Source organism: Heptranchias perlo, chromosome 38 (assembly GCF_035084215.1).
Source record: "Heptranchias perlo isolate sHepPer1 chromosome 38, sHepPer1.hap1, whole genome shotgun sequence".
Taxonomy (NCBI): domain Eukaryota; kingdom Metazoa; phylum Chordata; class Chondrichthyes; order Hexanchiformes; family Hexanchidae; genus Heptranchias; species Heptranchias perlo.
The window spans coordinates 7,710,292-7,726,466 of record NC_090362.1 but is presented as its reverse complement, the minus strand read 5'-3'; the positions used below and the strand labels follow the sequence as shown (position 1 = coordinate 7,726,466).

The 16,175-nt window shown below is 44.7% G+C and overlaps 1 protein-coding gene across 1 annotated transcript in view; it reads right to left on the bottom strand.

The window, feature by feature from the left end:
• Window positions 1-1,566: 1,566 nt before the first annotated feature.
• Window positions 1,567-16,175, bottom strand: part of man2c1 (mannosidase, alpha, class 2C, member 1) — an 89,922-nt gene continuing 75,313 nt past the window's right edge. Inside the window, exons 22-26 of the mRNA XM_067973362.1 lie at window positions 12,880-12,989; window positions 9,162-9,241; window positions 7,550-7,701; window positions 6,768-6,871; window positions 1,567-5,535 (exon numbers count right to left, since the gene is read on the bottom strand). Coding sequence (XP_067829463.1) covers window positions 5,424-5,535; window positions 6,768-6,871; window positions 7,550-7,701; window positions 9,162-9,241; window positions 12,880-12,989 — 558 coding nt within the window. The 3' untranslated portion in view covers window positions 1,567-5,423. The remainder of the gene's footprint in view (window positions 5,536-6,767; window positions 6,872-7,549; window positions 7,702-9,161; window positions 9,242-12,879; window positions 12,990-16,175) is intronic.

The following is a 16,175-nucleotide window of genomic DNA, read 5'->3' as shown; positions in this document are numbered from 1 at the left end:
ACTTTGTGCAGGAAGGGGAGAAGCAAATGAACAATGATACAGTAGAAGTAAATTCATTTTAAAAATTGCAGTGCTTGTGGTGTACGTATGTTATTGGTGTATTCACCTCATGTTTTAACTTCTTACCATTGGCGGCTGTGCCTTCAGCCATCTGGGCCCTAAACCTCTCCCTCTCCTCCTCTAAGATGGTCCTTGAAACCTACCTCTTTTGACCAAGTTTTTGGTCACCTATCCTAATATCTACTTTGGCTCGATGTCAATTTGTTTGTCTGATGACACGCTCCTGTGAAGGGCCTTGGGCCGTTTTACTATGTTAAAGACGTTACATAAATGCAAGTTGTTGCTGCTACTAAGTGGTCTCCATTTGAGGCCCACTCCTGTCTATGACTAAGTTTGCTGGGTGGATCCTTCAGTGTCCCTGTTGGCTCATTGCTTTCAGAGTCACTTGCAGGGCTGCTTGAGGGCACAGGACAGCCATCAACATGACTGCCAACCAACTGCTCCTATGCTACTTGTGCAATTTCCGGAGGGCACCTTGTCACCATGCCCACAGCTGTTTTAACATCAAACAGTGGGCACCTAATGAGGCCTTGGACTCTGCCCTCATTCTTGCCTTTACCTATTCTCCAACACGAGTTGAAGCTGGCTTTTTCTTAAAATTCTCAGGATATTGACGTCACTGGCAAGCCTGGCATTGCTGCAGAATTTACAACTGGAGATGATGATAAATTCCCCACCCCCCCATATATACTGTATCTGCATAAGAGGGCTCATATCACAAGTTCTGCTCTTGTCCAATCCTACACCTACTAATCTCTCCCTCCGCATTGAACAGACTTACAATAGCTGGCTCTTGGAGTACCAGTCCAGGGATTTGGTCAACTTGCACCTTCCAATTACAACAAGTTTTGTTTTTAACCAGTGGAGCTTGAACAAGAGTGATTTAGCCCATGAGAAATGCTTCCTACTGCACATTTGCTCCCATGTATAATGGAATTTGTATGGCCCTATTATTCTCGTTTCTAATCCCTTGCTGCATTTTTAAATATTTTGCTGTGTAGCTTATTTTTTTGCATTGGTCTCTTCTGTAAATATGACTTCATTATGTGCATGAATGTCAGATACATGGCCAACCTTTGCGCCCTTTCACAGCTGTTGATTCTTCCTCGCCACCATCCAGCTCAGTCTGGTGGTTATGAGGCAATTGGCTTTTTCTGTAACTTTACTCCAGTGTTCGCCTTCTTTGGTTGGAAAGGACTGTCCTTCGCCCACCAAACATGTCTTTAGGCACACTTGATATAGGATGTTTTTCGCTGCTGGCATGCAAGCTTTCATTTACACAAATTAAGTGGCTCATTCAATACTTGAGAGGCCTTAAACTTTCATTGTAGGTGCGTGATGGTTGACTCCTATTTGTTTCATTACCCTAAAGAAATGGCATATTTCAAAAATGACCCGTCCTCTAGTTTCATTTGTTTTTAGTCAAAATTAATGAACGTGTTTTGAAAAAGTAGCAAAGTCAACGCCCTGTTTTGCTCTCCAATCCATTTATTCTGTTTGCCTCAATGACTTTACCCAGTAACTTATTCCACAAGTTCCTTAGTGCAAGTAGAAAAAGTGCCCCTGACTTCCCTCAAAATGCAACAGTGATTGCTCACATTGGTACAGATATGTTAGTCACCTGTATCATTGAAACCAGGACTAAGTAGCACTTTACATTTGGATTAGTTTCTTGCATTTATGTGCACTTGTCTGAATCCAGTCCTTAAAGCTGCTTTGTTTATTAATGTGAACAGTCCACTTTCTCCCCTCATGATAAAAATGGTTGTTTAAATTGTAATTTAGACCTGTGACTTTTTTTTGTAAGGAGTTGGGGACTCCCCTGTTTGAACTTGGGCACCTTGCAGCTTCAAGCTGTTTTAGAATTGTTCTGCCTCTTTAAGAACTCAGGCTGCTTTCTTTGCAGTTTCTGTATTGTGAAGTGGAACCTGCAGCTATTTCAGTTGGGAACTAGAGCTGGCAACTATCCAGTGTACCATTTCTAATCTTTTACAGTTGCGGAGGAACAATAACCGGCTTGACAAACCCCAGTACATTACTGTTTATTTATGAAAAGTGATCAGGAAGGAAAAAAATGCACGAAAGACCCAGCAATTTTTGTTAACAGCATGGGTAACAACAACATTTTTCATTTACTCCATTGCTGTGCATGTGTGTGTCCAATCTTGCCCTCCTGCCATATTCCAGGCTGGTTGCAGCACTGAATACACAAATTAAATGTAAACGAGGGACAGCTGCTCCAGCAGTTAATTTTATTCCTTTTATGTAGGAGATGTAGAGCAGGGAGCCTGATCCTCCTCTCATTTAATATGGTGCCAATACAACATCAATTGGGAAGATACTACTTTGTTATAATTTCAGCCAAACTGGCAGTGACTGGGGCTGAACTGCTTCAACTCCACTGTATTAGGATAAGGAGTCTCTCGGCTCTTGTGATGGAGTCTGGAGAATGACACAAACCGAAGGGCTTTTATTTTTAAGTCTGCTTTCCTATGTATTTGTGTTTTTTTGTTTCTGGTGAATTTATCTTCTGTTCTCTCCTTCCCCCCCCCCCCCCCTCCGCTGGTGTTAACAGGCTGTGTAACTGTGCTCCGGCGTGTGCCCGTGTTGCAAAGGGTAGGCCGTAACGAGCCTGCTTTATTTTGCCTCTTTCGTTGTAGGGAAGTACTTGGATGTTGCACACTGCCTCCTTGCAAAGGCCCATTGAGACAGGGAACAGTGAATCAGTTACGTATCCATGTCCTCTAGCATGGTGATGTGCCCAAGGCAATGTACCATGAATGGGTCACCATAACTTTTTGTTTTAGAACCAGGGAAATTTTTCAGTTGTTTTTCTAGACACTTATTACCAGAAACCAAGGTTGCATTTGTTACCTCCAGCCTTGCTCTCCTGGCCGGCTTCCTACCTTCCATAGACTTATCCAAAATCCTGCTGCTTGTATCCTAACTCGCACCAAGTCCTGTTCACCCATCACCCCGCTGTGCTCGCTGACCTACATTGGCTCCTGCTCCACGAATGCCGTAGTTTTAAAATTCTCATCCTTCTGTTCAAATCCCTCCAAAGCTCCAGCCCTCCATTTCTCAGATCTCTGCGCTCCTCCAATTATCACCTCATGCATATCCCTGATTTCCATTGCTCCACCATTGATGGGCGTGCCTTCAGCTGCCTAAGCTGTGGAATTCTCTCCCTAAACCTTTCCCCTCTTTAAGATGCTCCTTAAAACTCACCTCGTTTAAACATGCTTTTAGTCAGCTATGCTAATATCTCCTTGCAAGAGCACAAGAAATTTGAGCAGGAGTAGGCCGTTCGGCCCCTTGAGCCTGCTCCACCATTCAATAAGATCATGGCTGATCTTTGACCTCAACTCCACTTTCCCGCCCGATCCCCATCGAGTCCAAAAATCTAGCGATTTCAGTCTTGAATATATTCAATGACTCAACAGCCACAGCCCTCTGGGGTAGAGAATTCCAAAGATTTGCAACCCTCTGAGTGAAGCAATTCCTCCTCATCTCAGTCTTAAAGGGCTGACCCCCTTATCCTGAGACTATGCACCCCCCCTGCCTGGTTCTAGACTCTCCAGCCAGCAGAAACAGCCTCTACCCTGTCAAGCCCTCTCAGAATCTTCTATGTTTCAATGGGATCACCTCTCATTCTACTAAACTCGAGAATATAGGCCCATTCTACTCAACCTCTCATCCCAGGAATCAATCCAGTGAACCTTCATTGCACTGCCTTTAAGGCAAGTATATCGTACCTTAGGAAAGGAGACCAAAACTGTACACAGTACTCCAGGTGAGGTCTCATCAAAGCCCTGAACAACTGCAGTGACTTCCTTAGTCTTGTACACCAACCCCCTTGCATACCATTTGCCTTCCTGAGTTTTGTGTAGAAGTACACCCAAATTCCTCTGAACACCAACATTTAATAGTTTCTCACTATTTAAAAAATATTGTTTTTCTATTCTTCCTACTAAAGTGAATAACCTCACATTTCCCCACATCATACTCCAGCTGCCACCTTCTTGCCCATTCACTGAACCTGACTTATAACACTGTGTCCTCCTCACAGCTTACTTTCCCACCTAGTTTTGTATCATCAGCAAACTTGGATACATTACACTCGGTCCCTTCATCTAAGTCATTAATATAGATTGTAAATAGCTGAGGCCTAAGCACTGAGCCTTGCGGCACTCCACTTGTTACAGCCAGCCAACCTGAAAATGACCCATTTATCCCTACTTTCTGTCCGTTAACCAATCCTCTATCCATTCTAATATATTACCCCCAACCCCATGAGCCCTTATCTTGTGTAACAACCTTTTGTGTGGCACCTTATTGAATGACTTTTGAAAATCCAAATATACTAAATCCACTGGTTCGTCAGAACACAATCCGTTCTGACGAACGGTCTTCGACTTGAAACGTTAATTCTTTCTTCCTCCGCAGATGCTGCCTGACTTTCTGAGCTTCTCAAGCATTTTCTGTTTTTATGTTACATATTATTGTATAAATGCAGGTTGTTGCTAGTCTAGCCAATTTCAGGCAGTCTTTGGAAATTGTGCTGATCGCACCCTGGGTGCAAATGGAATGGCTCTGTTGGAATGGTGGGGCGCAATCGGGATTTTATACACCTCAATTAAATCTCCCCTTAGCCGCCTCTATTCCAAAGAAGGGCAGCGTAATAGAACGTAATCATCTGTTGTTCTTTCTGTTGAAAAGTATTCCCTGATATTTTTAGTAATAACCTGGTGCAGTTTTATTAATAAAGCTGAAAATGGGTTTTAACAGCAAAAATAATGGTGTCCAGTCCTCCACCTGTGATTAAACATGACTCAAAAAAAAAATGAAGTATTTAATAGTTTCACTGGTGTTCACTAGTCAGTAAATTAAATATTTACTGATGTGAAAAAACTTTTAAAACGTGCCCACTAGCACCTGAGAAATTGAGTGCAATTTGAAGATCCTTCCCAAACCAGCTCAATCCGTGGAATCTCGCAACGTCGACCCGGGCGCAGGGCCTGAGCCGGGCGAACTGAATCTTAAACCAGCGGGAAACACGAGCGCGAGTGGTTTGGGACGTAATTCACTTGTGTTGGTTTGGCCGGATTGCACAGATATTACTGGCATAAACGAGCAGAAACTCGACCCTGGTAACTAAGAGAAAAATCAGGCCATAGAAATTTTTGTGCAGACTAAAGCCACTAGCATTTTGCACTGTTAATTTAATTAAATAATGCTGTTAATTTACAGCACACTACAGTATTCTTGATTGTGCTACATTTAGAAACTAATGCATTGATAATTTATAAAAAAAAACTTATTAATGCAGACCAAGTATGAGTCCCACTTTCAACAGGGACAGATCAGAGAATGAGCAGCAGGGAGAGAATCTGGAACGGAGTGAAGGAAAGCTCGATTGGAAAGTCAGTGCCGGGGAGAGGCTTGGCCGCTAAAGGTCGTTCCAGGAGATCACACCTGCAGGGAGTAGAAATAAAATTTAAGCTGCAGCTGTCACATAGAACAGGAAGCCCAAAGAAGTAGCTGCATAATTACTGCTTAATGTCATTTTTAATGAATAAAACAATGTTCAAGGGATAGTTACAGATCTGGAATTAAGCTGCACGATCAATTACATAATCTCCTGCATCAATTCAGGAACAAAGATGAGAAGCATGAATTCTCATCCATTTCGCTTTAACACAGCGACTTGAACCGGCTGGGGTTTTGCACACAGGCTAAATGAAATGTGAATTCGCAGCACATCCCTGTTCAATTAGGATGCACTGTAGTCAAGTTGATTTAATATAGGACACAGCATTCTATCACTGAGCGGAAAAAAATGCGACAGATGGAGTCAGTGGACGGTTTTGTTTTTTCCGAGCTACCCGCCATATTCACACCTTGGGCAGTCAGTGGAAGGGAACTGACTGCTCTGTACCAGCACATTCACACCAGTAACGAGCTGTTCTCTCCAACTCCTGCAATGCATTTTCAGATCGCGATTATGCATCAGTTTTCAATAGGAGATATTTGGATCTAACTTCTTGGATGGACAGTCTCTGCCCAGATCACTGTGACTGACGGTAAATCTATGGTTAAAGGGCCAGATGCAGCAATGCCAGACTTGGAGCACCAATACTCTGCATAAGGTCATCCGCGAGCACTCTCGCCTGAGTCAGAAGGTCGTGGGTTCAAGTCCCACTCCAAAGACTTGTGCACAAAATCTAGGCTGACATTCCAGTGCCATATTGAGGGAGTGCTGCACTGTCGGAGGTGCCGTCTTTTGGATGACACGTTAAATCGAGGCCCCGTCTGCCCTCTCGATGTAAAAGATCCCAATGCACTCTTCGAAGAAGAGCAGGGGAGTTCTCCCCGCTGTCCTGGCCAATATTTATCACTCAACCAACATCACAAACAGATTATCTGGTCACTATCATATTGCTGTTTGTGGGATCTTGCTGTGCACAAATTGGCTGCTGTGTTTCCTACATTGCAAGTGACTACACTTCAAAAAAGTTCTTCATTGGCTGTACAGTGCTTTCAGATGTCCTGAGGTCATGAAAGGCACTATATAAATGCAAGTCTTTCTTGTACTAACTAGTAACTAACAGTTGTACATGGCAGGAGCAGGACCAACATCTATGTTGAAGCAATTAACGGGAGAACAGTCACACACCATGTCTTTTATCACAGTGACAGCTACTTACCAGATTGCTTGTTTAACAGGAAGTGAAGTATGCAACCATGTGACTACAGTGCTGCCATGTGACTCATACAGCCTAATTACCAGGGCCTTCTTCCTGTCTTCAGCCTGTTGGGGAGATACACACATGGAGTAGTTTAGAAAATATTTGCCTCCCTCCAAGGGGGAAGAATTTACTCCAGAGCGTCAAGCCTCTACTGCAGTGGGAACACAACTCAGTTACCTCATTGAGCAGTGCCCGTCTCAACTTTCCTCTTTATTGCACCTTTATATCCCTTCCCAGGGCCATTCACCTCTCTAACAACCCACCCAACCCTCATAAGCGTGCTCCTCCCCCCCCCTCAACCGAAGCGTGCCCAGTCCCGGCTCCTCCCACCCCCTCCCCAACCCACCAAGCGTGCCCGGCCCCGCCCCCCCAACCCACCAAGTGTGCCCGGCCCCGCCCCCCAACCCATTAATCGTGCCCGGCAACCCCCCCCACTCAACACCAAACGCGTCCAGCCCCACTCCCCCACCAAGCATACGACAATCCAACACAGAGCAGCATTGAGAACATCCAAGAAGAAGTTTGCTGTCCAAATCACAACCATCCTACTGGCTGAAAGAGGAAGATGTTGGGGGCAATCAGTTTGAAGAGTCAATAAAAAAACAGTGGAATCAGTTCCTGTCTGAACCTGTTACACCATCAGAAGTTTTTACATTATAGCAATATCATTTTTGTACAAAAATTTTGAATGGATTTTTAAAATATGAGATGAACTTGTACCTGCCTTCTACAATATTTACCTGTTTAATAGTTTCCAAAATGACAGCAGGAGACTGGACCGAAAAGGCACTCCAGGAACTGGAAGTACTGACACTGGGTTCAGCAGGTACAATGTGCAAGGGGTAGTTGATGTTGTAGGCAAACTGAATCACACTGGCCTCTTGGAAAGAACCTGAGGAGGAAATGGTACAGGACAAGGACTACAATTGAAATCTTCTTTGGGTGGGAGCAGGGAAAAATAGATACCAACATGTTCTGGTCTGATTTGGTTCAATACCACCAGGTTAGGCATCATGGTGAGTATAGGACTAGTGACTGCAGATAGCCCCAGGTACAGGGGTTCCATAACTGCACAAAACTATTTGCAGGTCCATATACTGTGCCTCTATATAGCATGCCTACACCACAGCAGGTGTGCTCCCCTCCATGTACAAACCTGCACCAGGTGTGCTTTCCCTCCATGTACAAACCTGCACCAGGTGTGCTCCCCTCCATGTACAAACCTGCACCAGGTGTGCTACCCCTCCATGCCACTTGTCTACACTAGTACAGATCTGAAGCCCTCCCATAGAGTGATTCCTTGTGTACAACACGGTGGGAGATCAACTAGTTATTTGGTGGCGTTGATTGAGGGCGAAATGTTGGGGGACACAAGAACGCTCTGCTCTTCTTCACATAGTGCCATGTGTTCTTTATTATTCAACTGAATAGTAAGTAAACCTGTAAAACTCCATCATTATTGCACATTCCCCTATAGGACTGACAGAGGCTCAGAGGAGTGTGAACAAAGAGGAGTGTGAACAAAGAGGAGTGTGAACAAAGAGGAGTGTGAACAAAGAGGAGTGTGAACAAAGAGGAGTGTGAACAAAGAGGAGTGTGAACAAAGAGGAGTGTGAACAAAGAGGAGTGTGAACAAAGAGCAGGAACGGAGCAAATTGAGAGAGTTCGGTAAGAGTCCAATGAACAAAATGTTTACTTACTTGGAATAAGTTAACTCAAAATTGAGTCTGTTTCTGTAAGTGGGTGGCGTGTTAATTTGTTACACGTGTGGTGGGATTTTATATTAACCTCTTCTCCAATGAGTGTCTGTTTAGTTCAGTGGGTAGCACCCTTGCCCTCCAAGTCAGAAGGTCGTGGGTTCAAGTCCCACTCCAGTACTTGAGCACGAAATCTAGGCTGACACTCCAGTGCTGTATTGTAAGAGGTGCCCTTCTTGGACAAGACATTAAACTTGGGCCCTGTCTACCTGTTTCTTTGGTTCAGGTGGATGTTAAGTATCCCATGGCATGATGTGAAGAGCAAGGAGTCCTCCTGGTCTCCTGGCCAACAATTCTCCCTCAACCAATGGCACCAACCAATACCAGATTATCTGATCAATTGTCTCATAGTTGTTTGTGTGATTGTGCTGTGCACACAATGGATTCTGTGTTGATCTACATAATTTATTGTGAAGCACTTTGAAGTTTCTGAGAGCTGTGATAAAGCTCCATACAAAAGCAAGTTTCTAATCTCACAGCACCCCTGTGCAATGCATTGCTCTTCTGTTAGCATGAAAATGAAAATATAACCAGGCATATAATATTATCTGTATATGCATCAGTGAAACAGGTAAGCTCACTTCAGCCTATTTACCTGTGTGGGGCATGATAGCATAAGTGAACTGATGATGACCCATATCTGCTGTAGCATCAGGTGCTTTTGGAGCTCTCAAACTGCAAAAAAAAAGACAAAATTATAAAGATACAGTCACCGTGTGTGGACACAGCACTGATACAGTCACCCTGTGTGGACACAGCACTGATACAGTCACCCCGTGTGGACACAGCACTGATACAGTCACCCCGTGTGGACACAGCACTGATACAGCCACCCCGTGTGGACACAGCACTGACACCGTCACCCCGTGTGGACACAGCACTGATACAGTCACCCCGTGTGGACACAGCACTGACACAGTCACCTCGTGTGGACACAGCACTGACACAGTCACCCCGTGTGGACACAGCACTGACACAGTCACCCCGTGTGGACACAGCACTGATACAGTCACCCTGTGTGGACACAGCACTGACACCGTCACCCCGTGTGGACACAGCACTGATACAGTCACCCTGTGTGGACACAGCACTGATACAGTCACCCTGTGTGGACACAGCACTGACACAGTCACCCCGTGTGGACACAGCACTGATACAGTCACCCTGTGTGGACACAGCACTGATACAGTCACCCTGTGTGGACACAGCACTGATACAGTCACCCCGTGTGGACACAGCACTGATACAGTCACCCCGTGTGGACACAGCACTGACACAGTCACCCCGTGTGGACACAGCACTGACACAGTCACCCCGTGTGGACACAGCACTGATACAGTCACCCCGTGTGGACACAGCACTGACACAGTCACCCCGTGTGGACACAGCACTGATACAGTCACCCCGTGTGGACACAGCACTGATACAGTCACCCCGTGTGGACACAGCACTGACACAGTCACCCCGTGTGGACACAGCACTGATACAGTCACCCCGTGTGGACACAGCACTGATACAGTCACCCCGTGTGGACACAGCACTGACACAGTCACCCCGTGTGGACACAGCACTGATACAGTCACCCCGTGTGGACACAGCACTGATACAGTCACCCCGTGTGGACACAGCACTGATACAGTCACCCCGTGCGGATACAGCACTGATACAGTCACCCCGTGTGGACACAGTCTAAGATACACCACTAATATGCTGCTTTAGTTCTTTGTACATATTTGTAGAGGATGCAGGAAAGGTTGCCCAGAGCCCCAGTGACGGGTCCTGATGGTGTGCAGCCTCTATTGTTACAGTAGCCATTGGTGCGCACTGCTGAGTCCACATGTTGTATTTGATATATGCTTTTCCTACAAAACAATATATGACTTGGAATTACATAGAATTTACCGCACAGAAACAGGCCATTCGGCCCAACTGGTCTATGCTGGTGTTTATGCTCCACACGAGCTTCCTCCCACCCTACTTCATCTAACCCTATCTGCATAACCTTTTATTCCTTTCTCCATCTTGTACTTATCTAGCATCCCCTTCAATGCAGCTATGTTATTGACCTCACCTACACCATGTGGTAGCAAGTTCTCTGGGTAAAGAAGTTTCTCCTGACCTCCTTATTGGATTTATTACTGACTATCTTATATTTATGGCCCCTAGTTCTGGTCTCCCCCCGCAAGTGGAAACATCTTCTCACCGTCTACCCTATCAATCTCCTTCATAATTTTAGAGACCTCCATCAGGTCACCTCTCAGCCTTTTCTTTTCTAGAGAAAAGAACCTCAGCCTGTTCAGTCTTTTCTGAAGGGTATAACCTCTCACTTCTGGTATGATCCTTGTAAATCTTTCTTGCACCTTCTTCAGTGCCTCTAAATCGTTTTTGTAAAATGGAGACCAGAACTGTGCACAGTGCTCCAAGTGTGGTCTAAACAAGGTTCTATACAAAGGGCTAGTTTTGCATTCTGCCAAACCAGTGAACCAGTCCCACTCTGAGTCAGCATGTTTCCCGTTGGTCAATCACAGCCCAGGACTGCCGACAGTCAATGGCACAGAGCATCCCACCTGAAGTAGGAAAACTGGAAGCAGAAGTCGGTGATGGCTTATGGCTCCATGGAAACAAAGTTCATTCATTGTTTTTTTGGGATGGGGCAAATGAGGGAAAAAAAAACCTATTGATTTGGAGCATTGATTCAGTGGGACCTGGTAGTGTAGTCACCGATCAGACTGGCCATAAATCCCAGGCGGCTGGTTCACCAAGGACTTCAGCTCTCATTTTATTGTTCACCGTGCTGAGACTCCTATAGTGGGTGATATAGTGACCTTGGAAAAGGTTCAGAGGAGAGCTATGGGAATGATTCCTAGCTTAAAGAATCTTAGTTACTCAGATAGGCTTAAGGAGCTGGGTCTATTTACTTTAGAGCAGCATAGACACGGATGTGACCTGATAGAGGTTTACAAAATAATAAGAGGGCTGGATAGCATGCCCATTGTTAGACGATTCCAGTTTGACAGATTGGGGAGGACCTGGGGATGTGTTTAAACTACACAAGAGTAGGAATAGACTGGATGTTGGGCAGTCCTCCTTTTCCCAGAGAGTAATGAGCCTCTGGAATGCAATGGTGTGCTGGGAGCTGACTCTCTGCCTTCAAGAGGGAGCTGGACTGGATCGTGACGGGGACAGAGATCGCATCATATAGAAGGTAAGTGGCTTTACAGATAACACATAGTCCATTTGATCTCCTGGACCGTCTCGATTGCCTGAGACGGTCGGAGAGGGATTTTCCAGAGTACTTTTCCCCCTCATTGACCCTGGATTTTTCTCTGGATTTTTTACCTGTCCCAGGAGATTATATGGCTGCTGGGGAGGGGGTGGGGGAGAGGGGAGGGAATCCGGTTATGATACTCTGGCCATCATGTGTGGGACAGGTTTGATGGACCAGCTGGTCTTTTCCTTCCCATCATTTTCGTATGTTCATAATGTTGTTAAACTCGCCCATGCGCAGGAGGAAGTTTGAATCTTCTGACTTTCTAATTACTCACCCAAATTCTCTCTGCCTGGCTCAGTTATTCTGCAACAACTAACTCTTATGCTCCTAGATGATTTCAGTGCTGTTATGCCCAGAATCTGCGAGCCAAATTCTGGGCTCCCAGCCATCCGACAAACCCACTATCTCATTCCCTCACTAAAGTACAGCCCTCGGTTCTGATCCCGTTGCTGCATTGGCCAGCCTGAAGGTGTCCAAAGATCTTGTGATCACCAGAAAATTATACTAAATTTAAAGCATAGTGGAGCTCACAAATAAACAAAAATATATATATTCTTTCCACGATTCCTGTAAGACTCACCAGCCCAACACTCCTGTCTGATCCCAGCCCCAATCCCTCCCAATCTTGGCTTCACTGTTCAGTGATTATATAGTGAGCTCCTGCACAATGGGGTAATGCTATACACAAAATAACTCCCACTGACAAATTAGCTGTTGCTTGGGACAGTGAAGTAAGGCCACTACAGACTGGTAGGCACTTTATAGATACGACTAAGTACAGGTTCCACGACAGAAGCATCATGGACAACATTAACCACTCTATCAACCCTCTGAGATTTGCTTTCACGTGGGGTCGATTTAAACCCAAGCCAAAGTAATGAGAGTTTTCAAACCCACTCATTCACCTTGCGCTGTAAGAGCATTTTATCAGATCCCCATACTCGGATAACAAGGTACATTTACTCACTTAGACATACTGACAGATCATAACACTGCCATTTCCTGGACAACGATAATTCTCTGATTTTTATCGGGTACTTACAGGGATAGTGTCATTATGTTTCGATGCACTGAATATCCATACTTGCAGTCATTGAGCAATGCTACACCAAAGCCGTGCTCCGACAGATCGGCCCACTTGTGCCCCCAGACCTAAGGAATAAAAGTAAGTTATTTTCTACCAAGGCACTGGTAAATTGAAGCTTCTCGCTTTCACTGTACACATCCTGCAGTTCAGAGGGCAGGTGGATGGCTTCCTCCCAGGCCTCGCTCGATCCTGCACTGAGTTGACTACTAGAAGGATAAACACTTCAATTAGATCACCCCTTAATCTTCTATACTCAAGGGAATACAAGCCTAGTCTATGCAACCTGTCCTCATAATTTAACCCTTTTAGCACTGGTATCATAAATGCGTTTAAGGGAAGAAGCTAGATAAGTACATGAGGGGAGAAAGGAATAGAAGAATATGCTAATAGGGTTAGATAAAGTAGAGTGGGAGAAGGCTCGAGTGGAGCATAAACACACAGATCAATTGGGCCGAATGGCCTGTTTCTGTGCTGTAAATTCTATGATTCTCCTCTCTTCACTCCAGCTCCCAAGGCAATGCAGTAACACGGAGTGATCACCACTGTAGCGATACAGGGGGCTGCTCCATCGAAACACCATGAAATAGAAAGGATTAATTGTAATGAACTCTGCAAGGAGTAATGCCACAAACACCTTTGTGTGTTCCTCACCCACCCCTCCCTTCATGGGTTAAAGTTTTTATCCCTTGCTTACTAAGATCCTTCACCACACATCACTTCCTGTCTAAGGCAGTGATGGGCTTCTGCCTGTATTTATCCTACTACCTGGGAGATGGCAACTCTCCCCTGATTTTTCCTGCTCCTGTCCCTATAGAGGAATGCATCTCTCTCCCAAATGGCCCTTCCAGCATGTGCTTTCTAGCGAGAAGCTGGAGAATGAGCCACGTACATTCCTCTGTGCACCGTCAGCTCAACCTCCATTTATTAATGATGTGGAGATGCCGGTGATGGACTGGGGTGGACAAATGTAAGGAATCTTACAACACCAGGTTATAGTCCAACAAATTTTAAAATAAATTTGTTGGACTATAACCTGGTGTTGTAAGATTCCTTACATTTGTCCATTTATTAAGCACAAGGAAGTGCCCATTCCAACTCCATAATGGAAAAGAATGACTGCTAAAAAATTATTAACATGCAACTTATTATAGGCTGTGGGAGTTACATACAGGAATGGTTGAATCGTTGTAAAAAAAAAGCATCTGACTTGAACTGGCAGATGGTAAAACTAACACCAAGGGATGCTTTCTTCAAGCTTAGTTGGCTTGGAGCTATCAAACAATAAATGGGTTAAGACATGATTGAGCTGGGCTGTGATGCCGTCAGCCTGCCAGCACTCACTAGCTAGCCTTACACATGAAGAACGGACATTTGGGTGAGCTATCAGAGGATGGCTGGCGTCCGACATACACAGTTTTCAGCAGTAAGGGAGGAAATTAGAATTTTAAAAATCACATTCATTCCAGTTCAGCTACGGCAGTCAGTCAGTCTTAGGGTCATAATCATCAAAGTGAAGGGCGCAGTCAGTTTCAAGTCAGGCTCATCACCTGAAAAAGCAAAGAGTTCACTAATTTCTCTGGATTAGAGTCTTTTTGGGATTAGAATCTCTAAATTGAGATGTCATTTCAATTGAGCAGCTTGCTACTTGTAAACACCAACTCGCATTTACCTAGCGCCTTTAATGTAGTAAAATGTCCCAAGGCACTTAATTTCTCCATAAACTGTCAGTCAGCTGTGCTCAAAAAGTCTAATCCTGGTAAAGCTAAATTCCAAATGTAGAGCAGAGTTGCGCTGGCAAATTTGAAGCTACAACTGGCTCTTTAGGTTCTGCAGTGCTTCTATTGCTCTGTATTTTCAACATTCCCTGCCTTCAAGCTGATGTACTTTAAAAGTGTCATCATCAGATCCATTTTCAAAATTTCAGATCTTTGCAAAGGCTTTTGACAAACATTTTTTTCTGTTTTCATCTGCTGCCGAAACCCTCCATGCCTTTTTTACCTCTGGACTCGACTATTCCAATGCTCTCCTGGCCGGTCTCCCACCTTGCACCATTTATAAATTTGAGCTCATCCAAACCTCTGCTGTCAGTATCCTAACTCACACAAAGTCCTGTTCTCCCATCACCCCTGTGCTCGCTGACCTACACTGGCTCCCATTCCAGCAAGGCCTCGATTTTTAAATTCTCATCCTTCAAATCCCTCCATGGTCTTGCCCCCTCTCTATCTCTGTAACCTCCTCCAGCCCTACAAGCCTCAGGTCTCTGAGCTCCTCCAATTTTGGCCTCTTGCATCCCTGATTTTCATCGCTCCACCATTGGCAGCCGTGTCTTCAGCTGCCTAGGCCCTAAGCTCTGGAACTCCCCCACTAAACCTCTCCGCCTCTCTCTCCTCCTTTAAGATGCTCCTTAAAACCTACCTAACTGACCAAGCTTTTGGTCACATGTCCTAATATCTCCTTATGTGGCTTGGTGTCAAATATTGTTTGATAATCACTCCTGTGAAGCGCCTTGGGACATTAAAGGCGCTAAATAAATGCAAGTTGTTGTTCTTTTGGTCAACTTATAAAAAGAAAAGTATTTTAGTTCAAAGGAGTGGATGTTGATGCTATCATTGTAGAAAGTGACTCAGGAGAGTTGCTGAGTCTAACTGTGAGGGAACTGAACATCAGCAGACACATTCATTAAACCAAGATGCTTCAGTGAGCTTGTCATTTCGACTGAGTGCATGTTAATCCACAGTGTCAGATCAATGATTCCTCCCAAAAGACGTCAGCAGCACTGACTGTAACAAAAAGGTCTTGAAAAATAACAGAAATACAAAGGGGAAAGCGTGGGCTGAAGATGATCATATATTCCGTTGCAACAGCAAGTCACCTACCCACTCTGAGAAATGGCTCCTGTTGCAAGGCAAGAAGTGTTTTTGTCTTCTAAATACCTAAGCTCCTGGAATAGTGCATAAAAGTCTTCATCTTATTTCAGAATATGATCTTTTTCATCACGTTGACAACTTCTGTGCACCTACCAATTATTGGGACACACTTAATTTGGAGACATGCATGTCGACATGATTAGGAAGAAGTGAATAATGTGGCAAACATTTCAGATGTGCCCTACTGAGCAACTAAAGATTATCTGATCATTTATTTCATTGCTGTTTGTGGGACCTTGCTGTGCACCAATTGGCTGCCGCATTTCCTACCTTACAACAGTGACTACATTTAAAAAATATTTCATTTGCTGTAAAGCGCTTTGG